General features: G+C 40.1%; 1 protein-coding gene across 5 annotated transcripts in view; it reads right to left on the bottom strand.

The window, feature by feature from the left end:
- The window catches only part of LOC308274910 (ankyrin repeat and KH domain-containing protein 1), a gene marked incomplete at both ends in the record, with an annotated part of 154,066 nt that overhangs the window by 125,519 nt on the left and 11,359 nt on the right, over positions 1-17,188 (bottom strand). For all 5 annotated transcript variants that reach the window (XM_080712874.1, XM_080712875.1, XM_080712876.1 and 2 more), the window contains one exon: positions 5,886-6,039. In XM_080712874.1, the coding sequence (XP_080569000.1) occupies positions 5,886-6,039 (154 nt within the window). The remainder of the gene's footprint in view (positions 1-5,885; positions 6,040-17,188) is intronic.

The raw sequence follows: 17,188 nt of genomic DNA, 5'->3' as shown, positions 1-17,188 counted from the left end.
AACTCTCAACAACCTAGTAAGGTTCTGTTTCAAAGCAAAAAATTAAGAAGGTTTGGGGGTGTAGCTTAATGGCAGACTGCCCCTGGATTCGATCTCCAGTAAAACAAAAGAGAAAGAAAGAGAGGGGCGGGGAGGAAGGGAGGGAGGGAGAGGGAGAGGGAGAGACAGACGACAGAGACAGAGAGAGGGATGTTTTGTATAGTATGGTCTGCGACTGATGTAAAACTGATGTATGTTCAAACATCTACGTGTAGTTACATTACCACTGGAGAAAAAGTCTTATATGTCTTGACAGACATTGAATTACCTATTTACTACATTTCATATTACTTTACCTATTTTATAGTATGTTTTAGCTTATAACTTAGAATAGATTTTTTTTTTTTTTTTTGGCAGTACTGTGGGTGGAGTCCAGGGGCATTCTGAGCTAAACCTCCTGCCCTATTTTATTTATTTATTTATTTTTTTATTTTTTTATTTTTTTTTGGTGTGTGTGTGTGGTACTGGGGATGGAACACAGGGGCCTTCTACCTCCGGGCTACACTCCCAGACCTATTTTATATTTCATTTGGAAACAGGGTCTCTTAAGCCAGCTGAGGCTGGCTTCGAACCTGCGCAATCCTCCTGTCTCAGCCTCCCAAGCGCGGGGATTACAAGTGTGCACCACCACGCCCGGCTTTTTATTTTTTATTTTTGAAAGAGGATCTCATAAGTTGTGAAGGGCCTCACTAAGTGGCTGAGACTGACTGCGAACCTATGATCCTCCCATCTCAACCTCTCAAGTACTGGGATTACAAGCATGTGCCACCATGCACAGTCAGAATAGAACTTTTTAAAGTTCCTCTAAGGCTGGGTGTGGTGTTGCATGCTTGTAATCCCAGTGCTTGGGAGGCTGAAACAGGAGGATTGCAGGTTCAAAGCCATCCTCGGCAACTCAATGAGGCGCTCAGCAAATTATCAAGATCTTGTTTCCAAATAAAAAATAAAATAGGTGTGGGGGTATGGCCTGGAGGTAGAAGGCCCCTGAGTTCTATCCCAAGTACCACAAAGAAAGTTCTTTTTGACATGGCCTTAATTCTTAATTTTCTCTTTTTTTTCTTTTTCCTTTTTTTAATTTTTTTTTTTTTATTTGTGGCTGCAACATTCTACCTCTGAGCTACATACCATCAGCCTTTTTTTTAAAAAAAATACGGTCTCACTAAGTTCTGCTGACCTCAACCTGCAATCCTCCTGTCTCAGCTTCCCAAGTACTAGGATTATAGGCCTGTACACCACCACGTCTGGCTTCTCTAAGAATCTTAAAGAAGAAAAATGAAGAAAACATTCTCGACTCCATTTTATTTATTTATTTATTTATTTATTTATTTATTGTGGTACTGAGGGTGGAACCCAGGGGCCTTTTACCTCCAGACCTATTTTGTATTTTATTTGAAAACAGGGTTGCTGAGAGCCTCACTAAGTAACTGAGGCTGGCTTCAAACCTGTGCAATCCTCCTGTCTCAGCCTCCCAAGCACTGGGATTACAAGCGTGTGCCACAACACGCAGCTCTCAACTACATTTTAAATTAAAATAATGATGCCGGGCATGGTGGCGCACGCTTGTAATCCCCGCGCTTGGGAGGCAGAGACAGGAGGATCGCACAGGTTCGAAGCCAGCCGCGCGCGCTGGCTTAGGAGACCCTGTTTCCAAATAAAAATAAAAAATAGGTCTGGGAGTATAGCCCAGAGGTAGAAGGGCTTCCAGGAACCTGTACCACAAAAAAATAAAAAATAAAAATAAATTAATTAATTAATCAATTAATTAAAATGATGAAAATTCTATAATATGCTGGAGATGGAGCACAGTGGTAGAGCTCATGCCTAGTATGTAGAAGGCCCTGAATTCAATTCCCCAGCACCACAAAAACAAGAATTCTATCTTGCTTAAATAGGGTTAGTAAACCTGGGTATGATGATGTATACCTGTAATGCCAGTATTTGAGAGGCTGAGACAAGGGTATAGCAAATTCAAGGACAGCCTCAGCAAGTAATAAGACTCTCATCAACTTAGCAAGTACCCATTTCATAATAAAAATAGGGCTAGAGGTGTAGCTCAGAGGTAAAATGTTCCTAGGTTCAATTCCCAATACCACACACACAAAAAAAAATTGGTAATATCTAACACAACCTCATAACTGGAACATAAGTCTAAAAAGTTCCTCTAAAATGTTATAGGCGCGCCGGGCGTGGTGGCGCACGCTTGTAATCCCTGCACTTGGGAGGCAGAGACAGGAGGATCGCGCAGGTTCGAAGCCAGCCGCGCGCGCTGGCTTAGGAGACCCTGTTTCCAAACAAAAATGTAAAAGTAGGTCTGGGAGTGTAGCCCGGAGGTAGAAGGGCTTCCAGGAACCCCAGTACCACCAAAAAAAAAAAAAAAAAAAAATGTTATAGGCGCAACACAACATCCAAACGCAAGGTAAAATATTGAAACACAAAAATTATTCATTAAACAATGTTTTAATAGCTGGGCATGTGTAGCCCAGTGGTACCATACTTGTGTTTACAAGATAGGACGCACAAGGCACTTGATTTAGCTCAAAGAGAGAGACAGAGAGAAAGACAGACAGGACAGAAAGAGAAAGAAAAAGAGAAAGAATGAGAAAGAGAAGGAGGACACAAAGGAAGAGAGAAAGAACAACTTTCTTATACAGGTCTTAGGTCTTAGAAAGGGGCTCCTTTTTTTTTTTTTTTTTTTTTTTACTGGGGATGGAAACCAGAGGCATTCTACCTCTGAGCTACACCCACAACCCTATTTTTATAATTTTTTATTTGAAACAGGGTCTCACTGAGTTGCAAAGGGCCTCACTAAGTAGCCAAAGCTGACCACGAACCGCAATCCTCCGGTCTCAAACTCCCAAATGCTGAGATTACAAGTGTGTGCCATCACACCTGGCTGGGGCTCACTATTTTAGAATATACCTGACAATTTCTTTGGATACAGTATCATATACAACAATGTCTAGAGCTGAAATTATCAAAATACATAAAAATTTAAAATTCAACAGTATCTTTTTTTGGTGTTTGTTTTTGTTGCAGTTGGTTGAATCTAGGGTCATTCTACCTCCAAGCTACACCCTCAGCCCTATTTATTCACGTGTGTGTGTGTGTGTGTGTGTGTGTGCGCGCGCGCTTATGGGATTGAACCCAAGGGCATTCTACCTCTGAGCTACAATCCCCCTCCCTATTTTATTTATTTATTTTTTGAAACAGAGACTTACTAAGTTGTTACAGATATCACTAAATTTCTGAGACTGGCCTCAAATATGTGATCCTCCTGTTTCAGCCTCCCAAGTGTTGGGATTATAGGTGTGCACCACCACACCTGGCAATTATATATTGAAAATACATGCTTACCACAGATTTTTCTTTCTGATACTTCAGAACAAACAGATGATATAGCTTGATATATTTTAGTCCAAGTTTGTGTTCAATTTTCTTTCCTTTATTTTATTTTTATTTATTTATTTATTTATTTATTTTTTTTTTTTTTTTGCGGTACTGGGGATAGAACATAGGGGCATTCTACTTCCGAGCTACACACCCAGCCCTATTTTTTTTTTATTCTTTATTTCAAAACCAAGTCTCACCAGGTTTTAAAGTCTCACTAGGTTGCAAAGGGCCTCCTTCCAAATGCTGGTATTACAAGTGCGAGCCACCATACCCGGCTTGTTCAATTTTGGGTTTTTTTTTGGTAGTGGCAATGGGAGTGGAACCCAGAGGCTTTTAACCTCTGGGCTATACTCCCAGACCTATTTTATATTTTATTTGGAAAAAGGGTCTCACTAAGTTGCTGAGAGCCTCACTAAGTAGCTGAGGCTGGCTTCGAACCTGTGCAATCCTCCTGGTCTCAGCCTCCTAAGCCCAGGGATTACAAGCGTGCGCCACCACATCTGGCTGTTCGATTTTTATTTAAATAAATACTAAGAAAATAATAACTACTTATAGTTAAATAAAGCAGATTAAAGAGAAAAATCAACACATGGTTCCCTAATCAGTTAAGATAAAGTCATTACTTGCTTTATTTATGTATATATTTATTTTGGAGGTGGTAGTTTGGATTGAACCCAGGCGCACTCTACCTCTGAGCTATACCCACAGCCCTGTTTTATTTTTTATTTCAAAATGGTCTGTGCACTAGCCTTGAACCTGTAATCCTCCTATCTCAGCTTCCTAAGTACTGGGATCACAGGTGTGCCACTGCACCCGATGAGTTATAATTGTGTGTGTAGGAGGGGGTACTGGAGACAGAACCCAGGGGCATTCTATCTGCTAGATATACCCCCAGGCTTTTTTATATTTTGTTTTGAAATAGCATCTCACTAGGTTGTTGAGTACTGCTATATTACTAAGACTGTCCTCAAAACTGCAATCATCCTGTCTCAGACTCCCAAGTTCTAGAATTACAGGTGTGCACCACCATGCCTGGATGAGAAGTCATAATATTTTATTGTGGTGAGGGTGGGAAGTCCTGGTGAATGAAGTCAGGGGCATTCTACCTCTGAGCTATGTCCCCTGTACATGTATGTATGTGTGTATTGGAGATTTATCCCAGGGTCATTCTACCTTCAGAATATACCCCCAGCCAAATTATTTACTATTTATTTGAAACAGGGTCTCATTAAATTGCTAAAGGTCTTACTAAATGTTAAGGCTGTCCTCAAACCTGTAATCCTTCTGTCCCAGCCTCCCAAATACTGGAATTATAGGTATGTGCTATCACAACCAGCCTACATATCTTTTTCATTTTTTATTTTGAAACAGGGTCTCACTAAATTACTGAGGCTTGCTTCAAATTTGCAATCCTCATGTCTTACTCGCCTAAGAACTGGGATTACAGGCATGTGCCACTGCAGTCACCTGAAAAGTCATTGTGTGTGTTGGGGGGGATACTGGGGTTGGAACTCAGGGACATTTTATCCCCAGCCCTAATTTATTCATTTTCATTTGGAAACAGGGTCTCACTAAGTTGGCAGAGGGCCTCAGTTGCTGAGGTTGGCTGCGAAACTGTAATCTTCCTGTCTTAGTCTCTCAAGTACTGGAATTACGTGTGTGTGCCACCACACCCAACTAAAAAGTCATAATTTGATGAACTAAAGCTAGGTGTGGTGGTACACACTTTTAATTCAGGACTTGGAAGCCTGGGACAGGAGGATGGCAGGTTTGCAGCCACCCACAGCTACTTAATGAGGCCCTCTCTAACTTAGTTAAGACTCTGTTTCAAAATAAAGAATAAAACAAACAGGAGTAGGGGTGTAGCTAGAAAGTAGAATGCGGAGTTCAATCCCCAGCACCACACAAAAAAAATAAATAAATAAAATAATAATTTGATGAACTAAATTATCTCCTACATTTTATTCTACAATGTATTTGATAATAGGTAAAATTTCCTTGATAATGATAATTACCTGATTATGTTTACTACCTTAAAAATATTAGCGCAGAGTCCAGAAATTATTCATTGCTTTCAACCAAGTATTTTTTAAATATAAAATGCGAACATTTCCTTTAGGAATAAAAAAAATAAAACAAATTTTATAGAGATTGCAAATTTTAAATAATTGCACATAATATTGGGATAATATGGTATAGCTCTGTAGAGAAATCTAAACTTTTTTTGTTGCAGATTTGGGGGTTGAACCCAAGGGCCTTCTACCACTGAACTACACCCCCAGCCCTATTTTTTTATTCTTTATTTTGGAACAGAGTCTCAACTAAGTTGCAGAGGGCCTCACTAAGTGGTAAGGCTGGCTGTTAACCTGCAATCCTCCTGTCTTAAATTGGGATTACAATTGTGTACCACCAAGCCCGGTTGAAATCTAGACTTTAGAGAGATAAAAATAAAATACCTGCTGCTTCCAGTAGTGCTTCTAGTCGTGCCTGTGTCTCTGGATCCACAGTGCGTAAGTCTGCTCCTTCTGCAGTACTTGATAAGAATATCTCTGATGTTGTTTTAAGTACGGGGTTATCCAAATCTTCTTGATCCAAAATAAATGATTCAACCTGTTTATGAATTAAAGGTGCATTATCAATAAAACTGGTATCAATGTGATTGCAATGATAATTTAAAATAATTTTTTTTTTTGGGTGGTACTGGGGTTCCTAGAAGCCCTTCTACGTCCGGTCTACATTCCCAGACCTATTTTATACTTTTATTTGGAAACAGGGTCTCTTAAACCAGCGGGGCCAGCTTCGAACCTGCGCGATCCTCCTGTCTCCGCCTCCCAAGCGCGGGGATTACAAGCGTGCGCCACCACGCCCGGCTTATTTGGAATTTTAAAATATCCAGATAAATCATTACAGTAACATGGGGGTATGGGAAGGAACTTTGAAGAAACATTGTGACTACTAATCTTCAGATATGACAACAGATACAACCCAGAAACACTAAAGCTTTCAGGCTGGCCATGGTGGCACAAGCCTGTAATCCCAATACTTGGGAAGATGAGATGAGAGGATCACAAATTCGAAGCCAACCTCAGCAACTTAATGAGGCTCTCAGCACCTTGATGAGACTCTGTTTTCAAACCAAAATAAAATGTGCTGGGGTGTAGCTCAGAGTTCAATGTCTCTGGGTTCAATTCCCAGCAGCACAAAAAAAAAAAAAAGAAGTTTTTTGGAGAGCATTGTATCTTCTATGCCTAGCACAGAGCATATAAAGCAGTATTTTTTAATTAATTAAGTACATGAACATAATCTCTAGGAAGATGTATTCAAGACTAGAGCATTATAAAGAAAAGGTCACTAATAACACAGATATGTTATTAAAGCAGTTTTCCTATCTCATAATTTGTTCAATTCAGAATCTAAAATAAAAGAAAGACTTAAGTCACTACCAAATAGCTAGAGTCCTATAGACAGAAAACTTCAAGAGGTTAGAAATCATATCTATTTGTTCAATGCTCTGTGGCTAATACCTGGTTCATAGTATGCATTCAATATACTTACTGAAATAAACAAACAGTATAAGGAAAAATAAACATTCTTTTAAAATGTAACTACTCCTCCAATTTCCTTTCAGATTTGATTTTGTTTTGTTTTGTTTGAAGATAGTGATCCAGCTGGAATACTCTACCCCTGAGCTACATTCTCAGCCATTTTAATTTTTTTTTGCAGTACTGGGTATGGAACCCAGGGACATGCACCTCCAAGAGGCACCTCCAGCTCTATTTTTTATTCTTTATTTTGAAACAGGATCTTACTGAGTAGCTGAGGCTGTCCTCAAACCGCAATCCTCCTGTCTCAGCCTCCTAAATGCTAGGATTACAAGCGTGCGCCACCAAGCCCAGCTTTCAGCCCTTTTAATTTTGGAGAGAGGGTCTTTCTAAGTTGCCCAGGCTGGCCTCAAACTTGTGATCTTCTTGGCTTAGCCTCCTGAATCACTGGGCTTACAGGCATGGTCTGGGAGTATAGCCCAGAGGTAGAAAAGCCCCTGGGTTCCACACCCAGTACCACACACAAAAATAAATAAATAAATAAATAAATAAATACCGGGTGTGGTGGCACACGCTTGTAATCCCCGTGGTTGGGAGGTGGAGACAGGAGGATCGCACAGGTTCAAAGCCAGCCATGCTGGCTTAGGAGACCCTGTTTCCAAATAAAATATAAAAAATAGGTCTGGGAGTGTAGACCGGAGGTAGAAGGGTTTCCAGGAACCCCAGTACCACCAAAAAAATAAAATAAATAAATAAATAAATAAATAAATAAATAAATAAATAAATAGTACTGGGAATGTAGCTCGGAGGTAGAATATCACTGAGTTCCAATCCGCGTACCACAAAAAAATTTAAAAAAATAAAATAAAATAAAACAAAGCTGGGGTATAGCTTGGAGGTAGAATGCCCCTGGGTTCATGACTTAGCACCACAAAAATAAAGTTTTTCATTCATTCATTCATTCATTCATTCCTCTGGAGGGATGGTAACAGGTCTCCTTGATCAGCAGAGTTACAGCTTTAAATTATGGTCTCTTCCCCACCGAGTGCTGTGTGCATGTATGTCATTGTCAATGTGATTTACATTATGATGTGAGACTATAATGCTCAAATAAAAGCACATAAAATTAAAAGTAATAAACTGGGCATGGTGGTGCATGCTTGTAATCCCAGTACTTGGCTGAGACAGGAGGAACAGAGGTTCATGGCTGGCCTCAGTTACTTAGTGAGGCCCTCCACAACTTAGTGACACCCTGTTTCAAATATAAAGAATAAGCTGGGCGTGGTGGCGTACACTTGTAATCCCAGCATTCGGGAGGCTGAGACCTGGAGGATCGCGGTTCGCAGATAGCTTCAGCTACTTAGTGAGGCCCTCTGCAACTCAGTGAGACCCGGTTTCAAAATAAAGAATAAAAAAATAGGGCAGAGGGTGTAGCTCAGAGGCCGAATGCCCTGGGCTCCATCCTCAGACCCGCAATAAATAAATAAATAAATAGAATAAAAAATAGGGCCGAGGGTACAGCTCAGAGGTAGAGTGACTTTGGGTTCAATCCCCAGTACCGCAAAAAAGAAAAAAGAAAAAAGAATAACGATGGTCTCTTAAAACTAAAGAAAAAAAAACCCACATATGTATGTATGTATGTATGCGTATAAATATAAATTAATTTTTCTTTGCTAATTTGTCATTCAAGTCTCAAGTAAAACAGGTAGTACAGTACAGGCTTTCCTTGTTTATAGGGTAAAGTAACTAGTAATCTAACATAATTAGGATCATTTGAGCAGTGATAGCCAGGATTTGCTTTTGTAATTTAATCACAGAAGTGGTTAACACTGACTTGAGTGTCAAGCAAATTGTATGTTACTTAACTATCGAATTTATACCTTTTAAGCAGCTGTTAGAAGATACCAGATGCAAAAACTAATTTTATATTTTATACCATGAATCCTTTATTATCCTGGAAAATGAAATTCTGTCCAGTCTTCTTAGAGACTATCGTCAAAATAAGATGCTCTCAGACTACACCCATATACTCCTCTTTGGCTTTATTTCCTCTCAAACATACCCAGGCATTGCCAGGAAGGAGATACACACACACAAAATAAACCCCTCAAACACTGATAATATGACAATTTGATCTTCTGGCAGCCTGACAAAGGACAGGATTAAATTACATGAATTTAGCCGGATGTGGTGGTACACGCTGGAAGGCTGAAACAGGAGGATCGCATAGGTTCGAAGCCAGCCTCAGCTACTTAGTGAAGCTCTCAGCAACTTAATGAGAACCTGTTTCCAAATTAAATATAAAATGGGTCTGAGAGTATAGCCCGGAGGTAGAAAGCCCATGGGTTCCACCCCCAGTACCACCAAAATAAATAAATAAATAAATAAATAAATAAATGACATGAATTTCCTCCACCCACCTTCAGTATATAAAACAAAAAGTTTAAGAGCTAGAAAGTTTTTGGTGAAGATCTTTTGTATGTTCCTGCCAATTGTGCAGCATATTAAATCCTCCCTATTACACCTCTCCTAAAAGAAAGTTCTAGAAAAGAAGAATAGCCTGGTATGGTGGTTCAGGCCCATAATCCCAGCAACTAGAAGGCTGAGACAGGAGAACCACAAATTCAAGACCAGCCTGGGTAACTTAGCCAGACCCTGTTTCAAAGTTAAAATAAAAAAGGAGCCAGGCGTGGTGGCGCATGCTTGTAATCCTAGCATTTGGGAGGCTGACACAGGAGAATTGCTCAGGTTCAAAACCACCCTCAGCTACTTAGTGAGACCCTCTGCAAACTTAGTGAGACCCTGTTTCAAAATAAAGAATAAAGAAATAGGGTTGGGGGTATAGCTCAAAGGTAGAATGCTCCTAGGTTCAATCCCCAGTACTGCAAAATAAATAAATAAATAAAAATAAAAATAAAAAAGGCTAGAGTAGCCGGGAGTGGTGGCATACGCTTGTAATCCCAGCATTTGGGAAGCTGAGATGGGAGGATCATGGTTTGAGGACAGCCTCAGTTACTACTTAGTGATGCCCTTTGGAACTCAGTGAGATCTTGTTTCAAAATAAAGAATAAAAAAATAAGACTGGGGGTGTAGCTCAGAGGTAGAATGTCCCTGGGTTCTATCCCTAGTACCCCCCACACACACACACACGGCTGGGGTTGCCAGGTATGGTGGTATACTTTTGTAATTCCAGTACTTGGGAGGCTGAGACAGGAGGATCACAGGTTCAAAGACAGACTCACAAGCAGTGAGATTCTCATTAATTTATTAAGACACTATTTCAAAATAAAAATAAAATACATCTGGGGGTGTAGCTCAGAGGTAGAATGCCCCGGGTTTAACATCTAGCACAAAAAAAACCTAAACACTTGAAGGGGGATGTAACTCAGAGGTAAAATGCCCCTGTGCTCAATCCCTAGTACCACAAAACAAAAACAAAAACACCTCAAAACAGATCCTAAATATAGGAGCTAAAATTATAAAACTCTTAGAAGAAAATGTTGCTGACAACTCAATGAGGCCCTATTTCAAATTAAAGAATAAAAAATAGGGCTGGGAGTGTAGCTCAGAGGTAGAACACCCCTGGGTCCCATCCCCAGTACTGCAAAAAAAAAAAAAGAAAAAGAGAGAAGGAAGGAAGGAAGGAAGGAAGGAAGGAAGGAAGGAAAGAAGGAAGGAAAGAAGGAAGGAAAGAAGGAAGGAAAGAAGGAAGGAAAGAAGGAAGAAAGGAATGGATGGATGGAAAATGTTGCTGGCAGAAATGTAAAATGGGGTAGCTGCTATACAAAATAGCTTGGCAATTCCTAAGAAAGTTAAACATAGTGTTACCATATGTCATAGTAACTCTATTCCTAACTATATACCCAAGGTAATTTAAAAGATATGCAAAAGCTAATACTAACTTAAAAGATATAATAATGCTATAACTCCGAGGTTCGTTAATCATAATACCCAAACAGGAAATGAACTCAAATGTCAAGTGACACACAAAATATGGTACATTCACAAAATGAATTATTACTACAAGAAAGTAATGATATATGCAACAACCTGAAAACATTATGCTAAGTGAAAGAAACCAGACACAAAAGACCACTTATAATACTGTTGTGTTTATGTGCAAGACTAGCCAAACCCATAAAGACAGAAAGACTACATATGGTATTATTTTATTCATTTGTCCAGATAAGAGGAATCCATAAAGACACAAAGAGATTACAAGCTGGGTGTGGTGGCGCACGCTTGTAATCCCAGCATTTGGGAGGCTGAGATGGGAGGATCATGGTTAACAGCCAGCCTCAGCTACTTAGTGAGGCCCATTGCAGCTCAATGAAATCCTGTTTCAAAATAAAGAATAAAAAACTGGCGGGCTGGGGGTGTAGCTGAGGTAGAATGCCCCTGCGTTCCATTCCCAGTACCACAAAAAAAAAAAAATACAGATTACTAGGGAATAAAGAAAAAGAATGAGAAATGACTCCTAATGTGTACAATACAAGGTTTCTTTTTGGGATGATGAAAAGTTTTAAGTAGACAGTGGTAATGATCACACAACTGGGGGTACTGGGGACTAAACCCAGGAGCATTTTACCTCCGAGCTATACTTCCAGCCCAATTTTATTATTTATTTTGAAAAAGGGTCTCCCACAGGATGTGGTGGTACACACTTGTAACCCTAGCACTTGGGAGGCTGAGACAGGAGGATTACAGGTTCAAAGATACCCTCAGCAACTAGTGAGACTCTCATTAACCTAGGGAAACTGTTTCAAAACAAAAAATACAATGGGTTGGGGGTGTAGCTCAGAGGTAGATGTCGATGAGAGTCTCATTATTTGTTGAGGCTCCTAGAACCTATGATCCTTCTGGCCCAGCCTCCCAAGTGTGCACCACCACGCCCTGCTGTGAATATATTTAAAACCAATGCATTATGCCAGGCGTGGAGGCGCACGCTTGTAATCCCAGGGCTTGGGAGGCTGAGACAGGAGGATCACACAGGTTGAAGTCAGCCTCAGCTACTTAGTGAGGCTCTCAGCATCTTAGTGAGACCCTGTTTCCAAATAAAGTATAAAATAGGTCTGAGAGTGAAGCCCGAAGGTAGAAAGCCTCTGGGTTCCATCCCTAGCACCACAAAAAAATAAAAGTTTAAAAAAAAAAAAAAAACCAATGCACTGCATATTTAAACAGCAAATTCAAAGATATGTGAATAAATACCAATTTTAAGAATATAATCTAAAGCCTGAGACAGGAGTATGCAGGTTCATAGCCAGCCTCAACTACTTAGGTGCTTTGCAACTTAGAGAAACCCTGTTTCAAAATAAAGAATTTTAAAAAGCCAGGCTTGGCCAGGCGTGGTGGCGCACGCTTGTAATCCCCGCGCTTGGGAGGCAGAGACAGGAGGATCGTGCAGGTTCAAAGCCAGCCGCGTGCGCTGGTTTAGGAGACCCTGTTTCCAAATTTTAAAAAAATGTAAAAATAGGTCTGGGAGTGTAGCCCGGAGGTAGAAGGGCTTCCAGGAACCCCAATACCACAAAAAATAAAATAAAATAAAATAAAATAAAATAAAATAAAATAAAAAATAAAAAGCCAGGCTTGATGGTGCACGCTTGTAATCCCAGCATTTGGGAGGCTGAGACAGGAGAATCTTGGTTCAAGGACAGCCTCAACTACTACTTAGTGAGGCCCTTTGCAACTCAGGGAGACCCTGTTTCAAAATAAAGAATATAAAATAGGGCTGAGGGTACAGCTCAGAGGTAGAATGCTCCTGGGTTCAATCCCCAGTACCACAAAACCCAAAATAATGAATATAATCTAAGCCAGAGGCAGCTGCTATACAAAATAGCTTGGCAATTCCTAAGTGTGGGAAGTATGCTTGAAATTTCAGTACTTGGAAGGCTGATGAGACAGGAGGATCACCAGTTCGTGGCCAGCTTCAGCAACTTAGTTGTGAGGCCTTTTGGAACTTAGAGATTCTGATTTAAAAAATAAATAAATCAGATTGGGCTGGGGGTGTAGTTCAGAGTTAGAATGCCCCTAGATTTCATCTCCATACCACACACACAAAAGTAGAATCTGAAAAAAAAGAACAGAACCTGAAAAATATTTCAGAAATTTAGCAGATTTCTTTTTTTTTTTTTTAAGTTTTTATTTATTTAGTTTTGCCTGGCCTGCTGGCACATGCTTGTAATCCCAGTATTTGGGAGGCTAAGGAAAAAAAAAAATCACAGGTTCCAAGCTCACCCTCAGTTACTTATTTAGGCCCTCTGCAACTTAGTGAGACCCTGTTTCAAAATAAAGAATAAAAAATAGGGCTAGGGGTATAGGTTGGAGGTAGAATGCCAACTAGGTTCAATCCCTAGTATTAGAAAAAAAAAGAGAGATAGGGCTGGAAGTATAGCTTGGAAGTAGAATGCCACTGGGTTCAACCCCCAATACCACCAAAAAAAAAAAAAAAAAAAAAAAACCAAAAAAAAACGAGGACAGATGGACACCATGGCGTACACTAATAATCCCACTACTTGGGAGCCTCAGACAGTCAGACAGGAAGATATCAGGTTGGCCTTGGCAACTTAGCAAGACTCTCAGTAATTGAGTGAGATCCTTGTTCAAAATAAAATAGGGTGGGAGCGCAACTCAGGTAGAATGCTCCTAGGTACAATCCCCAATACCACACAAAAAAAAAAAAGTATAAAAGGGCAAGATAGGTGGGAGCAAGATGGTGAAATAAAAAGACTTCACTTATCTGTCCTAATACTACTTTGATTTAGAAGTTATATGATCCAGGTGTGGTGGTGCACACTTGTAATCCCAGCATTTGGGAGGCTGAGACAGGAGGATCACACAGCTTCAAAGCCAGCCTCAGCAACTTAGTGAGACCTTGTTTCCAAATACAATAGAAAATAGGTCTGGGAGTGTAGCTGGAAGGTAGAAAGCCTCTGAGTTCCATCCCCAGCACTGAAAAAAAAAAAAAAAGTTATATGAATGTAGTCACCTGTTGAAATTTATTTTGAAAACACCTCCTACCCAGGCATGGTACCACAAACTTATAATCCCAGCACTTGGGAGGCTGAGACAAGAGGATCCGGATTCAAAACCAGCCTCAGCTACTTAGTAAGGCCTCCAAAACTTAGTAAGACCCTGTTTCAAAATAAAGAAAAAATAGGGATGAGGGGTGTAGCTCTGAGGTAGAATGCCCCTGGGTTCAATCCCCAGTTCTGCAAAAAATAAAAATAAACAAATAAATACAAATTAGAAAAATAGGGCTGGGGGTCTAACTCTAGAGGTTTTTACCCTGAGTTCAATCCTCAGTACCACACACACACAAAAAAAAAGCAGCTTCTACTTCACTCTTATTTTGCCTATGTATGTATGTGTGTATGCATGTTTGTATATATTTTGTGTATGTGGCTCTGGAGATTGAACCCAGGGCATTCTACCTCTGAGTTACAGCCCCAGTCCTGTGCATGTGGGTATGTGTGTGTGGTGTGGTATTAGGGACTGAATATAAAGGCATTCTACCTCTGAGCTACACCCCAGCCCTATTTTATTTTTATCTTGAAACAGTTTTTTTTTTTTTTTTTTTGCAGTACTGAGGATAGAACCAGGGTTTTACCTCTGAGCTACAACCCTACCCCTATTTTTTAGTTTGTTTGTTTGTTTGTTTATTTATTTATTTATTTATTTATTTATTTTGGTGGTACTTGGGGTGGAACCCAGAGGCTTTCTACCTCCGGGCTGTCCTCTCAGACCTATTTTATATTTTTATTTGGAAACAGGGTCTCACTACATTGCTGAGAGCCTCACTAAGTAGCTGAGGCTGGCTTTGAACCTGTATGATCCTCCTGTTTCAGCCTCCCAAGTGGCTAGTCCTTTTATTTTTGAAACAGGGTCTCACTGAGTTGCTAAGTGCCTCGCTAAGTAGCTGAATTCTAGTCTCCACCTCCCAAATGCTAGGATTACAAGCATGCACCACCACACTCGGCTTTGAAACAGTCTTACTAGGTTGATGAATCTCACTACTTGCTGAGGCTGTCCTCGAACTCTCAATCCACCTGTCTCAGCCTTCCAACTACTGATTAAAAGCATGCACCACAATATCCAACTCAATTTTTTTTCTTTGAAACAGGGTCTCACTAAATTACTGCCTCATCAAGATGCTGAGGCTGGTCTTAAACCTATGATGATCCTGTCTCAGTCTCCCAAGTACTGGGATTACAAGTATGTACCAACACATCCAGCCATGAATGCATATCTACCTACCTACCTACCTATCTATCTATCTATCTATCTATCTATCTATCTATTGTACTGGGGATGGAACCTAGGGGTTAAGTTGGCTACAACTTAACTAGATCCTCCATTCTCAGCCTCCCAAGTACTGGATTAACAAGCATGTGCCACCACAACCTACACCAGGCTTAATTTTTTGTTTGGAAACCAGGTCTGGCTAGGTTGCTGAGAGGCTTGCTAAATTGCTGAGACTGTCCTCAAACCTGGGGATCCTCCTACTCAGCCTCCCAAGTACTGAGATTACAGGCATGTGCCCAAAGTCCAACTCCACCTCCTACATCAAGTTTTACAGTAAGGCTTTCTTCTACCCATACTAATCAACTCTGCATTGAACCATCATTCATAATTCATACAACCATAATCATCAATTCATAGCATATATATATAGTCTTAAGACTTTACAGAATAAAGTTTGTGCAAGGTTGATACACATGCAGTGTATAAAAAAATGTTACAGTGATAACATGTAACTTCAATAAATATATCCAATGTCTTCAAAATCTGCCCCCTAGAATACAAAGTTATATTTCCTATTTCATTATTACCAATGATAATTTATGGAATAAAGCCCTTTCTACCTTGAACAAATTTTAATTCATTTTCATGGAAATTAACTGTACGTCTTGAGAATAATATATCTTAAAGTTCCCCAAAATGGTAGAAAATTTACATTAGTGCATGTCAGTTGATTTTTTTTGTGGGGGGATACCTGGGATTGAACCCAGGAGCATTCTACCTCTACGGTACATGCCCAGCCCTGATTTATTTTTATTTTAAGACAGTTTCACTAGGTTGATGAGTCTCACTACTGCTAAGAATGTCCTCAAATCTGTGATCTTCCTGTGTCAGACTCCAAAGTACTGGAATCATAGGCATGTGCCACCAGGCCCAGCGACATGCTGGTTTTACATTAAATCTTTCAGTGCCTTCTTTCTTTCTTCCTTGTTCAAGTTATGAGTGTAAGCCTGAGATGCTATTAAAAGCAATGACTCACCTTGTTTACCTGAAGCTTGAATACAGAATATTCATGACAAAATTGCCAACCTGACAAGAATGGCCTGTAGCCCAGCGGCTCTCAACTAAGGGTGATTTTGCTCCTAGGAGTCATACAACAGTATCTAAAGAATTTGGGACTATGATAATTAGGGGGGTTCTACTGGTATCTGTCTAGTGGATACAGGCCAGGGATGCTGCTAATACATAGAAAAGCCCCTCCTGAAATCAAAGAATTATCTGGCCCAACATGTCAATATGTCACTGTTAAGAAATCCTGCTCCACATTTTAGATCATAAGTAACCCTAATGTAAATAAACCAGCTCTATTTTTTTAAGAAAAATCAAGATAGTATTCCCCCCACCCCCCGGTACTGGGGATGGAACCCAGGGCATTCCTCCGAACTACACCCCCAGCCCTATTTTTTTTATTTTTTATTTTGAAAAAGGGTCTCACTGTGTGGCGTAGTGCCTCACTAAGTAGCTGAGGCTGGCTGCGAACCTGCAAGCCTCTCATCTCAGCCTCCTAAATACTGGAATTACAAGCCTGCACCACCATGCCCAGTTTCAAGATGGTATTTCTATCTAGCCTGTGCTTCTGACTCTAAATACAATTTTCAGGGGGGAAAAAATACCTATAAAGCTTGTGATATAATTTCAGAGCTATATTCAATTTCTATATGCTTTTACATAATTGTAAATATGCTACATCTCAAGGAAAAAAGCTCAATATGATATATAGCTATGCTTTTTTAATTTGATATCTGTCTTTAAAGTGAATGTAAAGTTGGGCATAGTGGCACACACTTATAATACCAGCATTTGGGAGGCTGAGACCAGAGGATCGTTCATGAACAGCTCCAGCTACTACTTAGTGAGGCCCTTTGCAACTCAGTGAGACCCTGTTTCAAAATAAAGAATAAGCCAGGCGTGGTGGCGCA

This window comes from Muscardinus avellanarius (assembly GCF_963383645.1).
Source record: "Muscardinus avellanarius genome assembly, chromosome: 1".
In the NCBI taxonomy this organism is placed as follows: Eukaryota; Metazoa; Chordata; class Mammalia; order Rodentia; family Gliridae; genus Muscardinus; species Muscardinus avellanarius.
Note: the sequence above shows the minus strand (reverse complement) of the source record. Positions and strands in the feature narration are given on the sequence as shown.